Raw genomic sequence first — 25,774 nt, 5'->3', positions numbered from 1 at the left:
ATTCCCCTGGGTGGGAAGGCTTCTGGAGTATTTATTTTAAACAAAGACTTATTTTCCCTTCTTCCCGTCTAAAACAGAAAAAGGACCAAGACCTTATTCTTGAGCTTCAGGGTTCTGTTAATTGGCTCCCTAGTAAAATTACAGAGACTCAGCTGCCTGATAATGATTGTAAATGACAGATACTATCAAGTTTACCTTGTGATGTCCCTGGGGAGCTTGCAGTTAGTTTAGTCTGAACTCTGCGTCAGCTGTTTGGGTTCCTTTCTTCTCAGCATGTGGTATCTGGACTCAAGCTGCAGTCTTTCAAACCTAATTAGTGTTAGGGGAAAGAGAGGAAAAAAACCCCTCTCTCCTCCTTCCAGCAACTGACTTTGTAACATAAGGGCGGGACCTGATTTATGGTACAAGTTCATGGGGGTTTTTTTGCTTGTTTTTTTTCTTCTTTAATGCATATCAATCCAACATCTCCAGTTGTGTTTGCAAGAAAAGTACATTTTAGAGTGCTGTATTCTTTGAACTGAGAAATTCAGCAGAGAATCTCTAAACTTGACACAGTCATTGAGTTTGTATGTAACTGGGTCTGCTCTGTGCAGGGCTTAGCAGAGGCTCAAGTTTTTGCTCTTTTCCTCACAGAGAGGCATTTTACTCCATTCCGATCCTAAAGTTTAATACAGTTATCAGTGATAATATCATGCCAATGTTTAGCCAAATTCAAACTGCCCACTGTACCACTAAGAAATAAGAATCAGGAAAATTTACTGCGGGGTCTTAATAATTTGTAAAATTCTTCTTTATTTGCAGGGCGTTTCACAATCTCTCATAACTCTGTCATGAGGCTGTCTTTACTACCTGTTTTCTTGCTTGGTAACTGACTCTCCACCCAATGTCACAGGTCATCAGTTGTTGCAATGTTGAATGGAACAACACAGAACAGCAGATCTGTAGGCAGCATCTTCAAATCACTGCGGGGCCGAGCAATCACAAACCTGAAAAAGCACTAGTACATGAGATTCAGACTGCTTTGTGAGGTCTTGCTACTGAATGTCTAGGATAGCTAGCAAACTGCAGATTTTTTTTGCAATGGCTGATTGCATCTGCAGAATTCTTTGAAACGATCAGATGATGTACAGAGGGTCTAATTTTACCTATCTTTCTACCTAAGAATGGGATACATATTTTTTAAATGAAGCTAATTGGTCTCTGGAACAGCTGCTGAAAGATGTGTTAAATTCTTGATTGCTCAAAATCTTCAAATCAAGACTAAATGTCTAAGAGATCTGAAGCTCAAGCAGTCACTAAAATCTTGAAATTTTAAGGATCACTGAGTAGAACAGGTTAGATGAGGAAGTTCTCTCTGCTTGTAAATTCTCTGAAATCCATGACCTCAGCAGCATTACTATCTTCATGTTCCAGCAACTCTCTAAGGAAGAAGGCTCACTTGATCAGAGTCCCCAGAATTAGTCAGAGAGCAGTGTTCAGATCACACACCAGCTTGCCTCAAATGGCCCTACTTGCCTACAAGGATGTCTAAATTCAAGAGAAAAGTAAGTCATTCAGGTTGTCTACAACAATGTTTAACTTCAGTCATGACTACTCTTTTGACTTATGGTACCATTTCRGATGAAGTGTACTTGCCTATTCTTGCATGGATTGGGCTCCTCCATCAGACGGTAGAGCCCAAAGCAGAGTATCCCAAACAAGTCTAAAGCTCTGCAGTAAATGTTTCCAAAGGAGTTCTCCTGCTGTAAAAGAAGCGAAAACATTCTTATCCCAAAGGGACCAAAATAGACAATTCAGCCTAATACTAAGTCAGGCATTTAGCCAAGTATCATCACTGGTATCATCATTGTTCACTACTTCTAGTGCCATAACATTTGTGAGCTGCAGTCATAGGACCAGGACCCTTATGTGTTTATCACTGGATAAAGAAAAAAAGGAAAGAAAACCAGTGCTCCCCAAAAGCTTAGAATCCAGTATTAAATGAGGCTATTTGATGTCTTTAGCCTTTTCAAGTTGTATAGTGGATTCAGCTGAAAGAAGCTGAACTTCACGTAATCACAATCAGCCTTTTGTTTCCACCTAGTGCTAGCGGTAGGGATGAAAACCTAGCCTATGAAGTATCACTCAGTGATATAACTCACCATGGCACCCGTTAACAACCTCTTGGACAGTGGCAGGAGTGCCAGTTTGGATCTGGCTCGGGAGGCGTTGTGCATCATTTTGTCGGAACTTCTGCTCAGTATGCTGTCCTTTTCCAACAGTTGCTCCTCCAGTGCTGGGTTTGTCCCACTTGTCACCAAAGTCTGCAGCAAAGCCAAGATGTGATGGTTGTAGTAGGTCTGGAAAGGAAGAGACATTGAAAATTCAAAGATGAAGTAGTATGCCCTGGTTCCTGAAAGAAAAACAAAATTGTTCCAGTGAAAATCTGGAGAATACTATTAATGACTTTGGAGTTTTTTGTGCACTTAAAATAGTCCTTAATTGTGTATAAAGTATTCTGACAATATTTATGGATCACCACCTGCTTAGCCCACTTCAGTTTCAAAGAGCACTCAGAAGATCCCACCTATGTTCTTATAACAACATGCATCACTCAGCAGCTGAATGGGAGATTTTCAAAGACACAAATGGCAGTCAGTCATAGCTCCCTTTAATTTCTCAAATGACTTTTGCAGTTGGTGGGGGGGGGGGGCAAGAAACCTGGGCAGCTGCTCTGATGCCCCCTGAGCATGAGCACAGCGTGTGAAGTGGAGCTGATGAGGGCGACCACCCTGCTCAGCTAGGGCACAGGAGCAGGAGGAAACTCTGTCCCTGTAGTTGCTGTATGGGTTTTGAAAGCCTCCCTCTCTGCCCCTGTCTCAGTCAGTATTTTTTTTTGAAAAAAATATTGTGGTTCAAATTCAGATTTGAGGGCAACCCCTCCCCTCCCCAAAACCCAGGGTCTTTTTTTTGATCTAAAAGCATTCCCTTGTGATTGCAGTGCACCAAATAACTTAATTTCTACCCTTCCTCTAAAAGCTCATTTCCTGTACAGAGCCACTCTGTGGAATCTGTCACCTGCATTCTCCTGAGGAAAGAAACTAAACAAGCTGCAGAGAAGGAATGGTGTTACTAAATCCAAGCTAAACTCAAATCCGCTTAAGAACATCTGACCATATTGTTGGGCAAAAGGGTATAATGCTGTTAGAGTAATTCTCAGGCTTTTAAAGTAAGGAGCTATAGTCCAGGGTTATCCAGGAGTGATACAGCTTTGGGGGAATCTGCACTTTACATATTTAACTGAAGCACGCTGAGCTCTTTAACATATCATTGCTGTACTTTTTGACATCAAAAGGATTGTATTTCCATACTTGGATGAATTAATAGGATTTGCATGTCACCCTCATTCCGTACTTTCTTTGCTAAGTTACACTGCAGGAGTTTGAAAGGAGGAAAACAATTACGGAGGTGTGCATGTGTGTATGTACATGCACTCAGGAAAAACTCCCTGCATTCAGAATGGGCCTCCAAGCTGACTTTAAAGGAGCGCTGTTTCGGTAATGTACCAGAAAGACACTACCTTCCTTGCCAGCTGCTGTTTGGCTACGGCTTGAGATACGCACATTTCCAGGGATGTACCTGCACAGGAAGGCTAGGCTAGAAACCTCCTCCCATCACCAAGCAGCTGCTTAGACCCACTGACTCCATGTTGCTACTAAGCTGGCCCTGTACAGGTTAGGAACCTGCAGCTGAATCAGGAGGGGAATTGAGGGCTCATTACAGTACCCGAGCCCTAATGACCATGCTCATTGAATTGTTCTTTTCTGCCTAGGGAGACTCCAAGAGTCAGGTTAGAGCAAGTGCCAGTCCTGCTTCAGGCTTCCAAGGGGTAACATGTCACTTTATAGACCATATAAAAGATGTCTTTGTACCATGCAGATTCTTCTGCCACTCTCCTTACAAACTAAAAGAGAACAGCAACTCTCCTCTGCATGTCTCAAGAAATTTCAACAGATATTCACAGTGATAGCAAATGGAGGCGATACTGGACTGCTGGACTCTTCCTCTTTCTTCTCATTCACACTTTTTTCCCTTGATATTGCAATTACTAAGCAATATCATATTTCTCTCCTTCTTCCCTATATTTACAGACTAACTGAATCCAACTTAAGGTGCTCCTCTACTCTAAAGCACCGTTGAGTGCTGATTATTCCTGGACAGACTTGGAGTCTTACACTTGAGTGAAATTTTATCCTTTAAGACAGGTCATGCTCTGTCTCAAGCTGCTTTTACACTTGACATTAGTGGTCATTAATTACTGACTGATTGACATATCAGTGAGTAGCAGCAATATAATACTTTCACTAACACAGAAGCCTTCTCAGGAAAGCATAACTGGACTTGACACACTTATTTTGGACTGCTTATCCCTTTGAGAGATTTGTTTTCTATTTATTCATTTTCTCTAAAACTGCCACCCAAGCACTATTCCCTTGGACCTGAATTGAGAGCAAGGTATATGGAACTTGACTGAGGCATGGGGAATCAGGGTAAAGAGGAAGAAGGGGGCTTTCAGAAAAGGAGAAAGCCGTTTTGAAAATGCCAGCTTATGAGTGGAACTGCTGTTTTGCAGCCAAATCCTAGCTGAACTGCACCAAACTGTCACTCACAGGTGTCACCTCAAACAGTATCACTCACTTTTGACAGAAACTTAAAATGATTACACAGCAGGACAGGACTGTTGTGTTCCCTCTGTTCTTGCATTTTGGTGCAATGTACCCAATCCCCACGATGCAAACGTTTTCAAAGGGAAAGTGCCAGGAATTTACAGAGAATCAAAATATGTTCTCCTCTTAAAATCTGATGTGGTCTTCTGGATCAGCAGGAATACATTTTATACCATTTCAGAAAATAAGCATTGAGAAATTCCCATTGAGTTCAATGGATTTTCTATCCAAACTTCCACTGAACTTCTGCCCAGGTGCTGGACTGACAGCTAAGAAGATAAGAAAAGTTAAATGTTCTATTTATCCCTATGTCTGCTCTAGTAAAATGGTGATGGTGCAGATTCCCTGTTCCCTTGCTCACCCCTGCACCTCCAGCCAGACTTGTAAAAATCTGTTCTGCATGAACGGGAAAGAACTCAGAGTCCCCATAATCTGCTCAGCCCTTGGCATCACTGCTGGAACTTCTAACATGGGGCCAACTTGTGCCAAATTTTGGCTTCAGTGACTGCGGTCCCCTTAGAGGGACCGATTGTAACAACATGTTATCAAGAAGTAAATAAAGTAGTCTGACTGTAAATACTTTTTGTAGCATATCAGTATTTTGGAGCTGGGAAAGGGAGGAAGTTATCAAAACACTTTAAAAGTTTCTCCAAATAATTCTATGTGCCTATCAACCACAGGGAGAGTGCATTGAGAGTCACGTCTTTTGGAGCTGATACTTGTCTTTCAGTCTGTGGAACTCACTACCCCAAGAAATCACACAGGCCCACTGATTAGCAAATTACTTACGTAAGAATGGACATGTATAATTCTCAGGGCATAGACTAACTAACTGAATCACCAGTTACTGCAAGGTTTCTTGTGCCTTTCTCTGAAGCACTTGGCACTGACCATTGCAAAGGCTAGATTAAGTGGACTTACCCTGGCTGCCAATCACTTTGTTACACTCCTCACAGGGAAGGGATGCCTCTGATGCCACTAATTATGACAGGACATGATGCATCTACTTACAATAGACAAAAGAGAATTCAAGCAGCTATCTGAGAAGATATCTCCCGTGCAGGCAGCAGTGGAGAAAAGCTGATCTTGGTCTGGGATCTCAGAACTGATGTCGAAAGCCTGATTAATGAACTGGGCGTTTGGTGAAGACTCTATTGGACAAGCAAGGAAGAAACAGGAAACATCTTAGAAACAGAGAGAAGCCATCTAGAATCAGAAATGAAGTTCATAAATTTAGCTGGCCATTCTGTGTCCAGTACTAGCCATAGCATGCTGGATTTGTAAAGGAAAGAGGAACAAAATATTCAGTGCTGCTGATCAACTGTGCAAAAGGAGTCAAAACACACAGGATCTTTAAAAAAAAAAAAAAGGGATTAGCCTGATCTTTTCCCCTCAATTTCCTGATTTAACAGAAGCACAATCACTATTTCTATTGGCTTAAATTGGAGTTAGGGAGTCCCTATCACAACTGTCCTACTGTTACAGTGATATGTTAGAATCTTCACTAGCTTCTCAGCTTTATTCTTGCTGTCTGAGATAGTCTTGGAGAATTCCCCCTACTCTGAAAGTGATTCTTCTTTAACTTTCTTTGCTATTTTCAGCGAATTGTCTAAGTACATCTAGGTAGAGGGCCCCTACTGTGCTACTGAATGTGACTGAATGTGCTAGGTACGTCCTGGCATTCTAGCACTGCCAGTAAGAATGCTGATGAATGACAGCAGCACAGCAGGAGACAGACAGGAGGAGTGAAAGAAATGGAGATCAAGAACCCATATTTTCCCATTAAAAAATATATAGAGACAATAAGTAACTCTATGTGAGTAATGATTAATTTCTATTATGTCCCCTAAGGCCAGGAGGCATTTGAGTGGATCATTTTTAAAGATGACTAAAGCTAGCCAAAATCACAATACTATTAATGCCTCCTGTTGTCTTGCAGTATCAGTGTCATCCTTCAGCCATGTCTTCTCAATACAGATATTTTACCAACCCTGGATTTTAGGAGTTGGCTCTGCATCTGGTATTAATCAGTACGACTCCACTGACTACTTTATAAAAGTCTGGGTATTAAAAGCATGGTCTCGCAGGCATAATAAGCGACCCACTTTATTTCCCCACACCATTCTCTTTCTTTTTCACATATTTGCGGGATTCTTATTTCTTCACAGATTACTTTGCTGTATCACTCCCAAATCTCTGGCCCTTTATGGCAAGCGTTTCCAGAATCCACTGTTTCAGAGGAATATCCATTTATAACATGCCTGTGAGCCCAGTGACCAACCCACAAGTTCAGAAGATGCTCAGCTCATTGAACTGTTCTCAGCTTGGTAGATCTGGGCCCGCAGAAACCCAATGTGCAGCTTGCCATTTAATGGGCCTTACATCAGCCTGATGTCAAGTGGTTGGCTTAGCATTTCTTTTTTCCCAGGGTTTCTCACCACTGGGCAGGGAGAAGCAGCACTACATCAAAGTATGATGACAACACATAACTCTCCTGTTCCCCAAGGCAAAATACATATTCAGCCCCTTTTAGAGGTATGCAGGCCCTCAGCTAATTCTACCAACTCTGTCCTTACTACATGTGTTGTTAGCTCAGCACGTGCCGGGCAAAGGCACTGCGTGTTAAGAGCCTGGGCTCGATTCATTATTTTGTCAAAGATCTGACATGACTAAAATCCAAGTCATGTCAACAGATTGCAGATGTTTTCCTCTCCACTGACACACCAGATCCTGGAGGGAAATCACATTGGTGCAATGCCTGTCTAAAGATATTAGCTTGACCACACAGCATATTCTCAGAGGAGCTGGGCCTCAGTAGCCAGCTCAAAACATTTCTGAAACTTTTTGACACAGGAGAAATAAAAGTCTAAACCACAGCACAACAGAGCATCCAAACATCATTCCAGGAAATTCAAGAGTTCTGAAATGACTCTGGAGGAGGCATCATTATCTTATCATTATCGTGCACTATTTCTCTTTCAGCAGCTCCTCAGACTCAATAGCCTGCTGAGGTGCTTCACTGCTTCTGGGACACAGCATTGCACTTCTCCCACATTGACCTACCAGCTCATCAGGTGTAATTTGTGACTATGCAGTATGCCGCAGCCTCATACAAATAAAGTATTGCTAGTGCCTGCTACAGACCAGGACTGGTCACTAACCATGGCTCAGATACAAACCTGGGAAGGTTTGGAAAGCAAAGACCTCTCCCTGAATTTGCTAAGCCCACATACTATTTACAAGCATTGCATCAAAAAGGAAAAAAGACAGACAGAAAAAAGCCTGAGTGAGTCAGGGGCCAGTCATGATGCCTAGCAACATGCTATGCTAATTTGATGAGTATGTTCTTGTGTCAGCACTCTAAATGGAGCTAAACATCCATGTCCCCAGGGACTGGCAGCCCAGCCACACCACTCTGGTGTGACACTGACTGCTATGTTACTAGTAATCAGTTAATCAGTGCACATGTTCCTAATTAATGGATCTCGTTTGAAATCATTGGGGGATGAAAACAAAGATAAAAAACAGCCAAGTACAGCATGAAAGAGCTCTTCGGATTGCCTCAGTTATGAATGCAATCTAGAGAGGCTGAGCCTTGTGGAATGATAAGGACAGAGGTGTCTGGGATCTAGAGGAAAATGCCTGCGCTGCTGGTCCACCTTGGTGTGTGTATGGACCTGTCCAAGCACTGGACCCCAGGCATTCACGGCACAATGCCTTGAACTGCAGACGGTTTGGAACAGGCTCTGTCTTTTCACAGCCACTTGTACAAATGGGGAGGAAGCCTGTAGCTACCACCATAATCCAGATGAGGAGGAGGGAACCATTACAAGTATTTCAGAAAGAGGGGGTTGAAACACAGAAAATTAGGCCTTGATTCACCCCACTTTGTTGTGGGATGAAAACTGGGCATGGAGTTATTCTCAGTGCTTTTTATAATCAATGGAGCAAGGAAGGCACTGCAAAAGGACAAGTTAGATTCAGGCAGGTGGGCAGAATCGCCTTTGGTGGTGCCTCTTTCTCCACTGAAAACAAGGGGAAGACAGGCAAATAGGCTTCTGATTTATTTACCTCAGTGAAGTGTCTTAGGATAGATGGGATGAATGTGGGCCAAGTGACTAGAACTCACATCTCCTAAGATCCAGTCCAGCAGAAAAAAAAAAAAAAAAAGGCCATCATCTTTCTCCTAAATGGATGCTTCGGAGTTTTGCTACACACTGAGACCTTTGCAACACTTTGTTATATTTATTCTCCAGATAAACCATCCTGACTCTTTCAAAGCTAGTGAATTAACATCTAAGTCAAACCTTTTAATGTTCCTTGGACATATAGTGCTTGTCGCTTTCTGTCTGTGAATTCTAAAAAGGGCCTGGGGTAAATAAATAATGCAGCACACATATTGCTTCTGTGAAATTTGTTCCCAAAGAATAACTTACTCAGCTCTGTGGTGACGGGGATCCTTTTATAACATGGCTCTGATTGATTCCCCAATGCTCTCGTTCTGAAAACAGTCTCTGTAGAAACTGTCAATAAAAACATGAGAAGACGGGGAAGTTGGTACAAGCAGAAACAAAAAAAAGAAAAAAAAGAAAAAGAAAAAAGAACACAAGACACAATGGACTGACAAATGCAGGAAATCTCTTACCTGTGTCTAAAAATAATGTAATTTTCATGCAAAAATCCCAAAGCAGTTCCTATATTTAGAAAGTTTCTTGCCTTGGTTTGCTTTTCCAAGGCTCGCTTTATTCACTCAGAACTTCAAAGGATTAAAAAAGAAAATCTCTCCTGGGAGCTGCTTATTGACATCATAACTAAAATATAATTACCCTCTGTGGAGCAGCAGTGCTGGTTATAGCGTTGTTTGGCACAAAGTCCCCAGTAAGCCAATTTGCACTCAAAGTTTTTTGAGGGATGGGGTTGCGTTTCTACCTTCTCCTTCAAGAAGGCTGTGCATAAATGGATGGGACATGTGCTGCAGAAGTGAAAGCAAAAGCAAATATCCTGATTTTTGAAAATCTGACACCCCAAAAGCCTTAAAAGAGAAATCTAAAAGTTCCTAGAAACACATGTCCTGATTCCATCCCAGTTCTCACCAGCTGGCTGACTTAGTAGGGAGCTACAAAAAAGTAAGGGAGGGAAGAATCAAGCCCATTTGAAATCTGCTTTCTGTGTTTTGATTATACCCAATCCTTTCCCTACTACTATGCCTAAATTTTTCCATTACTATCCATTGCAGGAGCAAGTGAACATTGGCAATCAGATGAAGAGCAGGACTGACCAATATGTGGACTCTAACAGGGTCACGGAGAGACCACTGTTCTAATCAACCATCCCTAAGGTTAGGTGACGGACCGCCAAAACACACATTAGAGATGTCAGGCATCATAACCCCTCAGTACAGCAGAAAAAGCCCTTCCCAAGTACAGCATGGCATCTCTGAATACATGCAAACGGCAGCAACTGAATGCCTGAAATGAATCATTGCCTTTATTCTACCTTTCCATGTACTGTAGTGGCTGATCTGAATATATGTCTGATCATTGCCTGGGTACCTTTTCCTTGCGTCAATATTTTTGCTGCAAAACAGTACACAGCGCTATACCTGAAATCTTACAAACTGGCAGGGTGCTATTACAAAAGATTACTTAATTGTAGATTACTACTGTACATTTGAATTTCACTAGCTTATTAAGCTGTCAGACTTAATTACCATTATATGTTTAGATTATGCCACAAATTATTTAGTTCGGTACCTAGGTTTGCCAACCTGTTTGCTTTGTGACATGACAGGGTGATAATTACAGCATTACTGGAAAACCTAAAATTTTCCATGGGAAAGACTAGAAGTCCTTGGCATCAGCACTGACCCTAGTAAACGCTCATTCCTGCAAGTATAAGTAATGTTTACCTCTGTGTGGATCTGATTCTCTAAGAGAGCTGTCTAATTCTCTACCCCATGAGACAGGTAATGCACACATTGGGTTGGTTTGGTGTGAAATGGTCACACTGAAATGTAAAACCACAGGAAATGCAATTGATTCGGGCTTTGTTACGATCTCCAAATTGAAACTATGCTTGCTGCAATGTTTGCTAAAGCTCCTGAGCTGTTAAGGGAACACAGGGCCTTTCATCCAAATAATTATAAATGAACATTTTTCCCTATAGTTATGATGCAAAAGGCTGTAGCTTTATCTACTGCACCAAACCTGGGGATGAGGAAGGATTTGGATTGGTAGCTGGATATCAAGTTACTGGCTGTCCTATCAGCAATGACAACTGCAATATGAGAAACATCAGACTTTGTCTTTTCTTTTTAAATCAGATGAATAGTTTCATAATCTAATTAGAAATTGATTTTAAATTTGCACCTTATCCACTGCAGCTTTTTAACATCTTGCTGTAGTAAGCTCTCCCAACTACCCATAATCCACTCTCCCCTCCTGTTTTTCTGTCTTTTCCTACCTTTCCCGTTAGCCAATGCTCTTCCACTTTTGGCTTCTAACATTAATCAAGGTCAAGCTGAGGGTCTTTCTTGGACCGAGGCTTTTGAATATAAATCTACCCTTCTCTCTCAAAACAGGAGGTTTTAAACTGCTGTACTTTTTGGGTCTTCCCTACGTACATTAGTAGCTGCCCATTTGCTTTTCCGCGCATCTCCTCCTAGATCTTTATTCTACAAAAGGATAGGTTTTTTCCTAAACTTGCTGTTTTTGCAACTCTGCTGCTGGAAGCACCCACTGTACATATACTACACTGGTGGAAAATGTAGATTTCGCTTCTACAATCTCCTCTAATTAATTACTGCAAGAGGTGGCACCAGCACCAAATTCTGACGAGCATTAGCACAGCCTGACTACATTACTGTTATTTACTGTCCGTATTATCTCCTAGCTCAGTTGACAACTACTGAGTCTGGCAAATTTCTTGATACTCTCCATCCTGTTGGTTCTTTTCTATGTTGCATTTGTCTTCAGTGCTCTTACATAACTTAAATAATGCCAGTGTCTCTGTCCATACTCTTACTCCTTCTCCCCACACCGAAAGAAATAAATTCTGAGAATAGCCCTTCTTTCCCACTTTGTATCAGGGTCTCTCTTTTCCTTGAAAGCTTCCTCATTTGCTCACCCCGTGAACTATTTCACCTGGAGGCCATTCCATCCATTGGGACCACCTAAGATGAGCTGAGACCTTGCAAATACTCCCTAGTAGAGCTGCAGTGCAGGATGAGATTTTTAACCCCTTCATCACCTGTTCAGTGCTGGTAAAGGAAGAAAGGTCAGTGTTTTCCCTGTCTTTCAAAGACACTCACGTGCCTAACTAAACAAACGGGTGTCCAATTAGGTTTCAAGATCAGTGTGTTGGCCCCAGCCTTCTTGGAAGCATTTATAAATGCCAGTGACTGCATCCTAAGGTACCTAACTGCCTTTTAGAATCTGGTCTTACACGGCACAGACATCAATAAAAGAGCCCTTAGGAACAGGAGCAGCTGACTGAGGAAGGCAAGGAATTGCTGTTGTATCTGTAAGGCTATGAAAAGGCAATGGCCATTAAAAAAGGGACTTGTACATAATCTTTTTTTTGTTGCCTGCTTTTAGACACAGCAGCATATTATCAGTCACAATTCTGTCTTCTCAGAGATGAATTCCTGTAAAATAATAATGGGAGTAGGGAGGGAGTGTAGATACTGGAACAGCGGGAGTGGGGACACGCAGGTTCTGCTCCCACTCCTGGCACCTGGATCCAAAACCTGGTGGTAACAATCTACAAGTAATTTACTGTCCTATAGGGGCACAGGTCTGCAATGTGTCTGGAGACTTTCAGAGGCAAAGCACTATAGGAGTGTAAAACACAGCCCTAGTCTTGCAATTGAATCAGCAGGAGAGCCTGGTACAAGAATCCCAACCCAAGATTCTGGGCCTATAATTATAAATAATTACAGCAGCAAAGAAGAACATGGGCTGGGTATTTTAACAACACATCTAATGAACCTACAGGAAAGAGAGCTAATTTTTTACACAGAGGGTGAATCACTAACAGATTTAATAGCTAGTCTGGGAAAGAAGTGAAGCTTGTTTCTTAGCCTTATTTCATAAATATATCTTTATTTATTGATGATAATATCCTGTAAGTGAATACTGCTTTTCTGTCCGCAGAAATCACTGTAAATCTGAGGAACGGCCTTAATTTAGTAGCCAAAGATTTATAAGATTGCAACTGTAGTCAGTTTATGGAGTGACAACTCACAAACATCTGAGCTAGGCAATAGGTGCTGTATAAATATGTAAAGTGAAATACCTAAAATAGTAAAACCAGGGTGGGATAGAAGCACAGTATTTTGTTAAGTAGAGGAAGACAATGCTATTAAAGTAAATGGTAACAGAATCTATCCCCTCTAATTTCAATCAATCTTTCAGAAATAACTGATCACAGTAATGGATAATAATAACAAGAGTAATTTGCATTTCCATAGTGCTACATTGTAAACTTTAATTTGTCTGGCTTTACAACAGGTTTGGGAGATAAAATATTATTATGGGGCTGTACACTGAGGTGCAGCATGGCTCTGGTAGCTGCCAAGGACACACAGCAAAGGAGTGGGAGAAACAGAAGTAGATCTGATACCATGAAACTTACTTGATCCTGCCCCTTCTCAAAACCAAAACCAAAAACCAGAAGTGCTGACTTTTCCTGTGCTAATGTTTAGACCACACTTTACCGAGGATCCTGAGAGAGGACCAAGCAATCCTGATTTCTGTTCATGCCTGAAAAAAGATGTTGTGTATTTGGACTGTTTCTGATGTGCTGAAACAGTGTTAGTGGTAATACACAAATAGCCGTGTGTCTGCTTGTCTCTGCTCTAACACATATAAGACACATAGATTATACACACACACATACACACACACATATATAAAGTACATATTGTTTACCTGCTCTCTATATACATTCAATAGAGTTCCATACATCTTTGTATCTATATAGACATAAATACATTACTTAAAAAGTAATGTATTCAAGTCACAATTACCTCTTACTCAAATATCCCTTATAAGTCATACTTCTTCTGTTCTGATTGTATATATTATATATTGATATTATTTTGTCAAGTTATTATTTTAAAAAAGCAGTCTCTGCCTCACTCTAATCTTTTCCTTGGCACAACCATTGTTTTAAAAGCCTTGAATGATAATAAAGTATAGGGAAAACACTTAGGAGAGCCATCCATTTCTCAGCCCGTCTTCGGTTAATTAATACCTCCACATTCTCAAGAGGAGGACAAATCTTAGCTCCTTTGCCACATTAGGGGAGGAAGAGACACAATAAATATTATACTGGGCTGAAGTTGTTTTTGCTTTCATTGCATTTCTGTGCTRCAAGCTCTGTTTCTCTGGGAACAGAGCGCCCGCCCTCTCAAGCCTCAAGGAAAGGCAACATTCTTTTTCCTTTTGAAGAATGGAAGGAGACTCCACTCAAATTTGCTTTGCAGATAACACAGGAGTTACCAACACTGGTTACCCGTTACCCTCTAACCACTTCTCTGCTGGAAACCTAGAAGCCTCACTCAGAATTTGCAGGAGGGACTGGCAAATTTCCAGGTGCAACGTTAGCCTTATCAGTCCTTTGCATACCTCTGGCTACAGAAACTGGACTAGGCTGTACATCCAGCTAGGCTAAAACTGACTTCCAGCCCTTTTAACATATATATATTTATATTCAGGAAAGACAGACTGTGGGTCAGAGTAGTGACAAGTGACCCTTCCATTCTTCCCTTCTCTAGCCTCCATTTCTATCACATCAGCATGCTCACAAGCAAAGGGAAACATGCTTACCTAGAGGGCTTGAGCTGGGCTTCCTCTGCATGGATCGGACATTCAGAGTGGCTAGGATGCTTTCTGCATCCACCAGAGAAGGACTGCTCAAAGCAGTGGTGTTGGAAGACAGAATGGCACATGCAGCACAGTGCTGGACATTAACTGCCCTCAGATCTGCACAGGAGAGAGCACTACCCTGATAAAATCAAAGAAATAGTGATGAGCAGAAATCTGAGAAAGCTGAATATTATCAAACATGAAAGATGAAAAGTGAACATGAAATCTTTTTCAAACCCAGCAGGCACAAATCTATTTTGGAAGCATCTCCAAAGTCTGAGCAACTTTGGTCAGAGAAGCAAATTCACAGGTCTAGAATTTATCTTGCAATTTATTGGGTACTTCCCYGTTTCCAATCAGGATCAGCTTCTCAGTGCTTCTGTAGGAAATCAAAGAGCACTGAGGCTCCCCCAGAAGAAAATAAATATTTGAAAAGTGAAGTGTTTCAACAACATCTTGGGTTCAAGTTCAAGTCTTGAGCCCAAGATAATTCTGGTTATTTTGAATCGAATTGTGCTACTATCATGTGAAACATACTGAACTTTTAAAATGTATTTAAAAGTGTGCATGAAAGTTGGAGAAAGGAAGAAAGAGGTAGAGAGAATATTCAAAAAAAATTCTTACTGAGAATAACCACAGCTTTGGGAAATTCTGAATAAATTTCCATTCTCTTTGCAGATACTCCAAAGACCCAAGAAAAACAATGTCTTTCAGTTCACGGTAAATGAAGTTACTAGCTCGTAAGGGCATCACGAAGTCCTGCAGCCCAATCAGCGGTGAGTTTGCATCGCCAAACACACAAACCAAAATGTGATCCTGCAGGTTCAGTAGTGCTTCATCCTTGCAACTCTAAATTTAAAAAAGAATCACACACAGAATCACACAGAATGGTTGAGGTTGGAAGGGACCTCTGGAGATCATCTAGTCCAACCCCCCTGCTCAAGCAGGGTCACCTAGAGCACGTTGCACAGGATTGCCTCCAGGCGGGTTTTGAATATCTCCAGAGAAGGAGACTCCACCACCTCTCTGGGCAACCTGTTCCAGTGCTCTGTCACCCTCACAGTCAAGAAGTTTTTCCTCATGTTCAGACGGAACTGTCTGTGTTTCAGTTTGTGCCCGTTGCCTCGCGTCCTGTTGCTGGGCACCACTGAAAAACGTCTGGTCCCATCCTCTCGACACCCTCCCTTCAGATACTTGTACACGTTGATAAGATCCCCCCGCAGCCTTCTCTTCTCTGTGCTAAACAGGCCCAGCTCTCTCAGTCTTTCCTCATAAGAGAGATGCTCCAGTCCCCTAATCATCTTTGTAGCCCTTCGCTGGACTTGCTYCAGBASTGCCACATCCYTCTTGYACTGGGGAGCCCAGAACTGGACACAGTACTCCAGATGTGGCCTCACCAGGGCTGAGTAGAGAGAATTCTGCTAAACCAGCTGCGAGGTATATTTTATTTTTTTCTCTTCAATTAGAAAGACTTATTCTTTCTTAGCTGTGTAACATCTTTGGGTAGAACAGGACTACATATAAAACGAAGCATTTCCTCTTAAGTATTTGGAATCCAAGCTTATCTTACAGAAGTGAAAATTTCATAAATGTTGACATAAAGTGTCAAAATTGTAAAAGGAGGCCAAGATATTAGTTTGATGCTAGAAGCAGAATAACTGCTTTGGCCTGGTGGTTTTTTTTCCTGGCTAATTGATCATGCTTCTCAGATGTATTCTGGGAAAATATAGTACTGGGGGGCAAGTAGTGCTTAGTGTGGTTTCTCACGATTGTTAGGTGGTATGACCAGTTAGCCAAACCAGTCTTGTCAGAGGCACCACATTAATGTCCACATTAACCAGCCAGGAACTGTGGGATCAGCACACCCCTGCAATATTCATGTGCTGGCAGTATTCTTTTCAAAGAGAAACAAGGGACTTTGTCGGGGGAAGTTTCCTGATGAGAGATTAGAATCATAACCAAATTAAATGATTGTCTCTAACTAATTAGATTAGATTAAATTGAATAATGAAACCTTTAGCTGTATTTAATGTAACATGCCTAAAGTCCAACGATTAGTCTGCTGAAATGAAGCTAAACAATTAAAAACACAATTTATTTTATAGCTTATTTTATAGGAACAATTGGAAAAACTATTACTGCTGAAACCTGCAGAGGAAATATGCAATTACAAGATCAACAGGAGCAGTGAGAATAGTGAATGAGCAGAATAGTGAAGGGGACAGGTGAACCATTTTGAGGATACTACTAAAGGACTTATGCCTTCTTTCCAACCTGGGGCAAAGAAGTTGGTCATATCTGACCAACTTTATTACTTGTTAGTGAGGTCAAGGAAAAATTATTACATGAGGTCTCAAACATCCATGTAGTATTAGACGAAGGGTAACATTTCTGCAAAACATTTAAATGATTTAAGAATAAGCCCTGTGGAAAAGTCAAAGAAGATCATACTTTTAGATGCGCTTCGATGCCTTGAGTTCTATACAGGCATCAAGGGGGATTTTTTGTAAGGTATATGTATTTAAGTTTCCATGCTTTCCAAACAATGAAATGCTGAGGTTTCATGAAAAATCCCATGGGGGTACACTTGCACTTTTAGGCACCTAAACAACTTAAAAAATATAGCTCTTAAAAGCTTGAAGCACATTCTGGGACTTTGTCAAATCCCCAATTCACTTTTGAAAATGCATCTTAAACTCCCAAGTTTTTGAGGGCCTGCCTGTCCCAGAAATCTCCTTGTAAAAGAAGATACTACACAAATGTGCATTGCAATAGTTACTATGCTCTAATTTCCTTTGTGGACATTTTTAATCCTCAAAAAGAGACTCTTGCACAATCTACCTTAGGTGCACAAAAACGCTCACTACAGTACAAAAGTGGCACATGGGGAATTAGGACACACTAGCTGTTGCAAGCTTTTTGCTCATGTAAGCAGGCCTGTAAGATCTTTTCAAAACATTACCCTTCAATTCTCTGAGCTGAGCTTCCAGTTCTATTGGGATATTTGCCCATTTGTAACAACTAATCCTATTTTGGAGGTTGCTGGGCAATAGGGTCCTTTTATTTGCTTGGAAGGAAGCTGCAGCATTTCAAGCAGCATGAATTCCAGCCTGCTACAAGTCTCCCAGCTGGCAGAACAGCTTGAACATTCTGTATTTTTGATGAAATCTTTGATCACCTCATTGCAAGATTTGGTTGCCTACTCTCAGCTCTCTGGCAGCTCTGAGTACAACCTGCCACTTCTAGATGGGATTTGTTTTTTTAAGGATTAAACACTTACATTAAAGAAACAAACCAAACAGTCTTAAAGCTATTCGGATCAATAATGTCAGGGACACAAAGGTCAAAAAACACTTTACAAAATTTAAAAGCAAAATAGGTGTCAATCAGTCCCTCTTTTGTCCATCTGCTGAGATCCTCTTCTGAGATAGGAGGCCCACCCTGCTTTAGATGAACATGGAAGGCATTACTGATCCCTTGTTACCTTGGAGATCTTTCTCTGTTCCCAGGTTACCACCTAAATTACAAAGGAATGTGGCCTTGGAATGAGCCTTCAGCTCCCATCAGTGTGACAGTCTCTATGTGACCCTGGTCAAGATACTTTATACTTTCACTCCTGAAAAATTGGGTAATAGCCCTCAGTCTGTCTTCTCCAGGGCAAAGTCTGTCTCTTAGCTTTGCATATGAGGTCAAAGTTAGACAGAGGCTAAGGTAACACTGTTAAATAAACAACAGTAAACTAGAGAGCGCTGTGCCCTTCACCCAGATCAATGCTGTGGAGACCCAGCTTATTCCTAGGAGAACAAGGAAGAAGACAAGTGAGGGTCCCAAAGACAAATACACCACACCTACCAGAAGAGCCTCCTGCAGTGGAACGGAATCGCACCAGTGGAACCTTCCTGTTGAGTCTAGGATGACTCTGCTGTTGTCCTCTCCTTGGACATCCAAATCCCTAAACAGAGAGAGCAACTGATCAGCTAAAGAACAACCTCTGATCAGTGGCAACTACAGTTTATATCATCTCTTCATCTGCTGCTGAGAAACCCTCTTTATTTACCTCGTAGCTTTCACATCCCACAGTGGCAAGGAAAATTCGGTTGTATATGAATTGTGCATAACCATGACAAAATGGGGCAAAAAGTGTTGTGTGGTGGAGTAATTCCTTTGCAATATGTCAGTTGAGCTGGACAAATATAAGGAAAAATATACTGCAAAGAGTTCTTCAGTGGGGATATTCATTAGAGCAATACTTACATAAACATGGTCTTGATTAAGAAAAAAAGAAGTCAGCAGGAATTTTTCCCTTGTCTTCAGGGACTTAAATTAGACCCATATTGCAGGATAGTCTCAGAGGCAGATTTCAGATATGCAGCTGTGTTTGTGAGCACTGTGCTAGTCCAGAAGCAGTAACAAGACCATGTGAAACAAGAGCTATTCAATTAGAAGCTACTCTGAACACTGAACTGTTTCAGAGGACTGCTACAGATCAAACAATGGATTATGGAAGAATTGGTGTCTGCTCATGATCCAAGCATGAACAGAAAAAGACTTGAAACCTGTTGGATAAGCCATCTGCTCAACACCATCTCTCCAGCTTTACTGTTTGTAGAATCAACCTTGGACAGCTGACTCTGGAGCAAAGCTTATTTGAACTCTGTAACTGAAATAGCAATGATAACTGAGACTTGCCATCTAGAATTACAAAATACATTGAACACAACAGCCTCAGTGAAGCTGTATGACTAGAGATGTGTATGGTCCTGTCTTTGTTTTTCTTGTCCAATTTGTCCTTACCTTGCCTATGCAGTATCAAGTGAGATAAGATTAACAGAGAGGAGAGGGGGAAGGTATCATTCATTATGATGCTTGCAAGGCAGATCTAGATGGTGCCCTGTATAGACTGATTTATGCTGGTACTAGGCTTAGCGCTGCAGCGAGTAACCTGAGAATTTGCCCATTTTTGCAAACATGGGGGGGAGGAGAGGTTTGCAGTTTGTGCCAAATTCCATGGTACTATGGCAATACGGTTAACTCATACCCAGGATAACTAATTAAAAGCCACAGTTATTTCAGTAACTGCAGCATAGATGCAGAATCTCTTCCTTTCTATGTGAGATCTCATCAAAGACCAGGCCAGAACTTTCTTGCAGTTCCTGCTAGCTCCCCAGGTCTTTAGCTAAGTGACTAATAACAAATCCCAGGACTGCTTATACTACAATAGGTTACCTTGTTCACCTATCCTAAAATCAGCACAAAATACAAAAGCCACAAAGGGTCTATTAATGGCACTGAGAAAAACCATAATGACTGACTCTTGCCAAGGCTTGCTCACAAGCCTCTTCTGCAATATGCTCACGACATGTGCTGTGTTTGATTGTAATCCCAAACCTAGGAACTGGTCTTTCCAGCACTGCAGTGCCTCCTATCTCTATTCAATCCACACTACTGCAAGGTTAGAAATACAGAGATTGCCTACAGTAGATCCAACTCAAGTACCCTCTAATCTTTAATGAGGGCAAACACCAGACAATCCAAAGCAAGATGCAAGCTACGCCTGATGGAAAATGTAGGAAATTTTTCCTTTCAAGCAAGAAAGGCACCAAAGAACAAGAAATGTATCTGCACACACTGGCTACTGCATTGCTACTGCTGAAGAGGAGGCAAGAGCAGCAGGCACTGGCAGCTGGAACTAGCTTGGAGGAAAAGAAAAGAAGGACAAATGGAAAACAGGGTGCTAAACGGCTCATGACAGCTCTGCTCCTCTCACAGCCTGACTCTATCAAGCCAGGAGGCTTCCAATCTTTTCCCAGGCCCCTTAGCTGAAATCCACCGACCTCCAGAGGTTCACAAACCACAGCTGAGGCCACCACACTACCTATGCCTGTTGCTCTTCCTCTTCTGCCACTTACAGTATTTTTGGTCTCATGAGCAACTGTGGCAAGAATTTTCACAGGCAAACTGCACACTGCATGAAGCATTTCTGATCAGCTTTGAATTACCCACCCTTCAGCTAAATGAAAGGTCCTTTTGTCTCTCTGATGAGGAGTAGGGAGAAGCTTCAAACTGGCTCTCCTGAATTTAACAAGCTAGTACAAAGCTGGAAGGAAAGGGGAGCAGTACCCCTTAAATCTCTGCAGTGACTGTGTAGCCCTGTGCCAACTGCAGGCAATTGTATCCATTAGCCACACTTCTCCCCCTCCTCAGATAATGAATGTCTTGGCCAATGATTAAACGTTATTTTGGCAAGTTGGAGACTATTTTCTCACAAGCTTTCTTTACTTAACTCAGCTCTACCAATCAATCAGTGTATATATCTCTATCATAATAAAGCCATCATCTATATACACAACCTGTCAGAAATGACATCTCTTCATTCTAATATTATGGGAAATATACATGCCTTGGAGGAAACACCTGTTGGATCCCTCAAGTAGGAGAGGGAGGGAAGAGACAGCAGGAAACCCACTTCATCATAAAGGCATCCACCTTGCCAAAGACAAGCACATTCTGATTTAGCAAACCATTCTTTAGTTAAGGGTTCCTTCTGCCATACGCTCTGCAAATTACATGATCCTCACAGAAATCTGATTTTCTTAAGAGACTAGTAAATCATCCAGCCCTGGACTCTGAGGATCTTGAGATGTGGGGACTGGAACTGATGTGGCATAGTACCCTACAGAGACACAGAAGTAATCTCTGATTGAGCTAGAGTCACTCACCACAGCCATTAGCAGGTTATCTAGGTCACAAATTAATTGTGTTGTGGATGCACAGCTAACCATGTTGGTTCTGCATGAACCTGGAAGCAGAACAGTTTCATTGACATAATGCTGTGCACTGTCATGTGTGTGTTACTGAACTTTTTTTTCTATCACATTCTCATTTAAGGTTCTCATCACTTAATTCACATTGGACAGATTATCAGAAGAGCACAGAATCATGTTACCGAAGACCATACAAGTGGAGCTCACTTCTTCAAAAGAGCTAGGTATTTTGGACTCCGGGCATTTCTGAAAATGTCATCCCAGCAGCTGGTGCTGAACATCTGAACTTGTTTCATGGTGTCAGACGCATAAGCCACTGGTGTAATCAGTCTATCCTCTGTCCAACTTGCAGATGAATCCAGTCTATTACAACAATGGCCCAACATTAAACTCAGAAAGAAATTTGGTTTTACACTGCAAATAACCTCAATTCAATACCTAATATGTAATTCAAAACAGCAGCTCAGTCCAACGTACCAGAGTCAAAATGAGAGAACTACCACATAGTGAAACATTCCTTCTTTGCCTGCTCCCATGGCCATGACCTAATATAAACCAGTCAGTCATGTTTCCATGAACCAGGGTAGATAACAGCTTTCATCTACACTAGAAGAGGGTCGGACACATCCAAGATGTTTCAAACTTAATTTGAGGACTAACATAAGTGATTAACAGTTGTCTATAGCATTACAAGGCAGGGAGTGGAAGTCCTTTTATCAAATCTTTAGCTGCCAACAACTTCCTGATGACAAGCTATCTTTAAATTCTTCACAATGCCTTTGCAAAGCCTTGAAAGCTCTATTGAATCCCTTGCCTGCAGTCTTCTGACATTAGCTCTTCCACTCCTTGCTGTGGGAGAGCATGGCTACAGTGAGTCTGAATGTCATGTGTACACACTGAGGTCTGTGCTCATTTGATTTGCATTCCATGCTGTAAGTACAGAACAGCAGCAAATCCTCAGGACTCAGAGATTATTTGTCTCCTAAATTTTGCATAGGGAGAGAAAAAGGTGTAGCGACCTACTCAGAAAGCACCTCAGGACTAGCAAGGCCTGGAAGAGTTGCATCATTGGTCCACAGCAAGCTCCACACATGAAAAAATCTGTGAGCTGCTACCACAGGGTCTCCAGAGACAAGACACCCATTGGCACCTGAGTGAAGCAGGCAGGTTTTTCCAACAGCCGAATCTGGCGAGGCCCCAGCCCACCGGCACAATTGCCCTGACGTCATTCCATTGTCCCTGTGTACCACAGCCTTGTGAATGATTTAACACTTGGCATGTGGGCTGTTCAGTTCACATCCCATTTGGGAATCCTCTTATTGTTTTTTGAATCACTCCCAGATCTGCACATATGTTAACCTTCTCCTTCAGAGAGGAGTGGAGTTTCACACACAGAATGAAAATTGCCTGTGCCTGAGAAGGCTGCTGCAAAGCCCCTTTCTCACTCCCAGGCCTGCACTGTGAGAATATGGTGCTTGTCTGGACTTGGCTTATTCATCATCATGGATTATATCACTCTAATCATAATGCATCAAAGTGCTTTGCCTACCTCACAAGGAACTGTGAGGCTTAATTAATTAATAGACTCAGAGGTACTTTGCGTCATTGCAAAATGTTATAATTTAGACTATTCCATCCAATAATTAACAAATACATCAGGCAACAAGTAAAACCAATCTTAAAAATGAGTAGTTAAATTTTTTTTTAATTACATCCACCAAACCAAATCTGCCCCTAAGCAACACACATGTAATCCTAGTGAAGTCAGTGTGGTTGTATAGGAATCACTAAAATAAAAGTAGTTGGTAGCTATCATTTATATTGCAGCAATACCTAGTCTCCCACTAAATTTAGGAACTCTTGCTTTACCTAGAGTTGTAAATATGAACAACAAAGGTTGAACTAAGAAACAGAGGATGGAAAGAGACATGCAGGCACTGGGACTTACAAAACACACAAATAGGCTGAAGTTAGGGTCCTAGTCTAATAAGTGCTGCACTACACCACATTTAAAAATGGAGGCAGGATTCTCAAATAGTAACAGGACTTTAGGTGCTGTACGTTAAGAAGAACTCCTAATATACGTGCGGCAAAATCTGAAGAGCTGGCAACACTGGAGAAATTCAGAGTACATAGGGATCACTGGACTGGACTGTTTCAACAGTGATCTAGATGCTCTTATGGGTCCATTTCACCATTAAAGAAATCCTAGAGTGACATATAAAAAAACTCCAAAACTTCTGCTCATTATCTACTCTGCATTTCCTCATTCAACCTCCACCCTAACCACCTCCCTCAGCTAACGCTTTACTATATAAGGACATGGTGTTCAGCCATAGATACAAACCAGGTGTAATAACTTCAGCACTTTCACAAATTAATATAGCACAATTATCATGGGGAAGCTAGATACTCCTTCTGCAGGCAGATCTCATGTGCCAGAGCTATGAGCCATTATTTCTGACAGAAAACAACAGCTTCATAGCCTCTGTTGTGAAATCTTTGGTGAAGTGCCCTGTCTTCCTTTCCAAGGTCACAGGAGGGCCAGATAAAATCCACCTTCTTCCCCTTTGCAGGCACATGTGTGTGTACACGCTTTTGTTCTTTCATTGCTAGTTGGGCTGGGGACAGGCTGGATTTAGAAGATAAAGCCTGATCCTGCTACCCACACAGAGGATAGCTGCTTGCTTTGATTCCAGAAAGGCTGTTCAGAGAGTAAGACAGCAGACAGCTTGAGCAAGGGTGGCAAAATTCAGCTCCTAATTATTAGATTAAAACCTGAAAACTGCTGTCATGTACAAAGGGACAAAGTGGAATTTGGCAGACGGGAAGGGAAAAACAAATCTTATCATAATGACAAATAATCTCTGAAGACAACCTTGTCATTTTTTGAAAGCATCTCGACAGTTCCCTCTTTTTATTTTTTTTGGTCACTGCTTATCAAAATTTGCATGGCTAGTTAGTGGGCTAATTTAATTATAAGCAGTGTTTATGAACAGCCTGATGGGGGATCTGCAGAGGGCAACAGAATCTGCTCTTGAATTATGAAATTGCACACACTCACACATCTGGAAGCCGTCATGGGACAGATCGCTGTCTTGTAAATGCGTGTTGAGTGTTACAATGTTTTACTAAGCACTCCCAATCTGTCAAGGTTTACAGGAGAGTAGAGACTGGGAACATTTGGGATCATTTGTGGCTTAGAGCTATTAGCTACTTCCACCCACTTATTGTGACGTTATTAATAGCAAAATAATCTAAAGAACAGAACTTGGCTTAGTCAAGATCTTAAACAACAGAAGTAATTTTCACTAAGGGCCAAAATCAGGGAGGCAGGACCCAGCTGGGTAATAAGACAATGCTGGGGAGCACTGCATTATTTCGCATTATATTTGAACCGGTACCCTAATCTGTGCACTCTGCTCTTCAGAGGTCTTACACGCACATGTTTGTGAAATCTAGTCCAGCCCTGTCATTTCAGGTCTCTGTAAGAGGTGGCATACGGTTACACTGTCGAAGGAACAACCTAAGGAGGAAATGCTAGGGAAGCAATGCGCTGTTGGCCCTCACTTTACTACTCTCCCTTTCCACCAGTGGTTAGTGATGAGGGCATTACGCACCACATGAGAGATGGAAGAGCTTAAATTTCATTAAACCGTGGACAGGGTAACAAAAGCTACCAGCTAAAATAGAAAAATATGTCAGCAGTAGCTCTATGCTATTCCTACCAAAACTCAAGTTAATTAGCTAAAGAATTATGCTTACATGAGATGCAGGGATGCTTGCGATTACTGTGTTAGCTTTGCCAAGGGTAAGTGAGTGCCTAAAGTCTCCTAGAGTCAGTGACAGAGCTCAGAATGGCCCATTAGCTTCCAAGGCCCGAATCACACAGAAGTCCAGTTCTGGCCTGGCACATAGGACTGGATTTCATCCCATGGAAAGTAATCCTATAATGCCCTGCTGAGGAGATCAGGTTTTGGCCTGTGAAAGAAACTCTGCACCAAGTTTCTTCACCAGCTAGAGCCATAGTTCAACAAAAAGATGTGGAAGAATCTTAACTCTCTGGAGCTTTTGGCTCCTTGTTAAGCCCCTGCATACCTGTTTAATTCAAATCCCCATCCAGTCATTAAATATGCTTTTTTTTTTTTTTAAATGGGTCATTATGATGTGATTTATGACATCGGTGTAATTGTCAGAATTACTGTGGGTAATTAAAATATGAAATGCATGCTGCCAGAGGCTTCAGTCACTCTCAGCACCCTCATTAAAAATCAGGAGCTGACCAAATTATAAATAGACTGGTTTGCACAAGTTCACAGGGAAAGCTAATTATGAAACTTATCCTTATGCACTCAGAACTCACACAATCAGTCATGCAAATTCTTTAAGTGATTATACTATTGTATAACGTGGAATGGGATTAGTATATACAGGT

The 25,774-nt window shown here is 41.6% G+C and overlaps 1 protein-coding gene across 2 annotated transcripts in view; it reads right to left on the bottom strand.

Annotated features, from left to right (window-relative positions):
• Window positions 1-657: 657 nt before the first annotated feature.
• The window catches only part of KCNU1 (potassium calcium-activated channel subfamily U member 1), an 83,874-nt gene continuing 58,757 nt past the window's right edge, over window positions 658-25,774 (bottom strand). For both annotated transcript variants that reach the window (XM_026064462.1, XM_026064461.1), the window contains 8 exons: window positions 18,428-18,527; window positions 15,200-15,424; window positions 14,537-14,714; window positions 9,143-9,229; window positions 5,718-5,857; window positions 2,142-2,339; window positions 1,636-1,742; window positions 658-986 (listed from right to left, as the gene is read on the bottom strand). In XM_026064462.1, coding sequence (XP_025920247.1) covers window positions 887-986; window positions 1,636-1,742; window positions 2,142-2,339; window positions 5,718-5,857; window positions 9,143-9,229; window positions 14,537-14,714; window positions 15,200-15,424; window positions 18,428-18,527 — 1,135 coding nt within the window. In that variant the 3' untranslated portion in view covers window positions 658-886. The remainder of the gene's footprint in view (window positions 987-1,635; window positions 1,743-2,141; window positions 2,340-5,717; window positions 5,858-9,142; window positions 9,230-14,536; window positions 14,715-15,199; window positions 15,425-18,427; window positions 18,528-25,774) is intronic.

The sequence above is a fragment of the Apteryx rowi genome, unplaced genomic scaffold (genome assembly GCF_003343035.1).
Source record: "Apteryx rowi isolate R43461 unplaced genomic scaffold, aptRow1 scaffold_217, whole genome shotgun sequence".
Classification (NCBI taxonomy): Eukaryota; Metazoa; Chordata; class Aves; order Apterygiformes; family Apterygidae; genus Apteryx; species Apteryx rowi.
The sequence above is the reverse complement of the archived record's forward strand: the minus strand, read 5'-3'. Positions and strand labels throughout refer to the sequence as shown.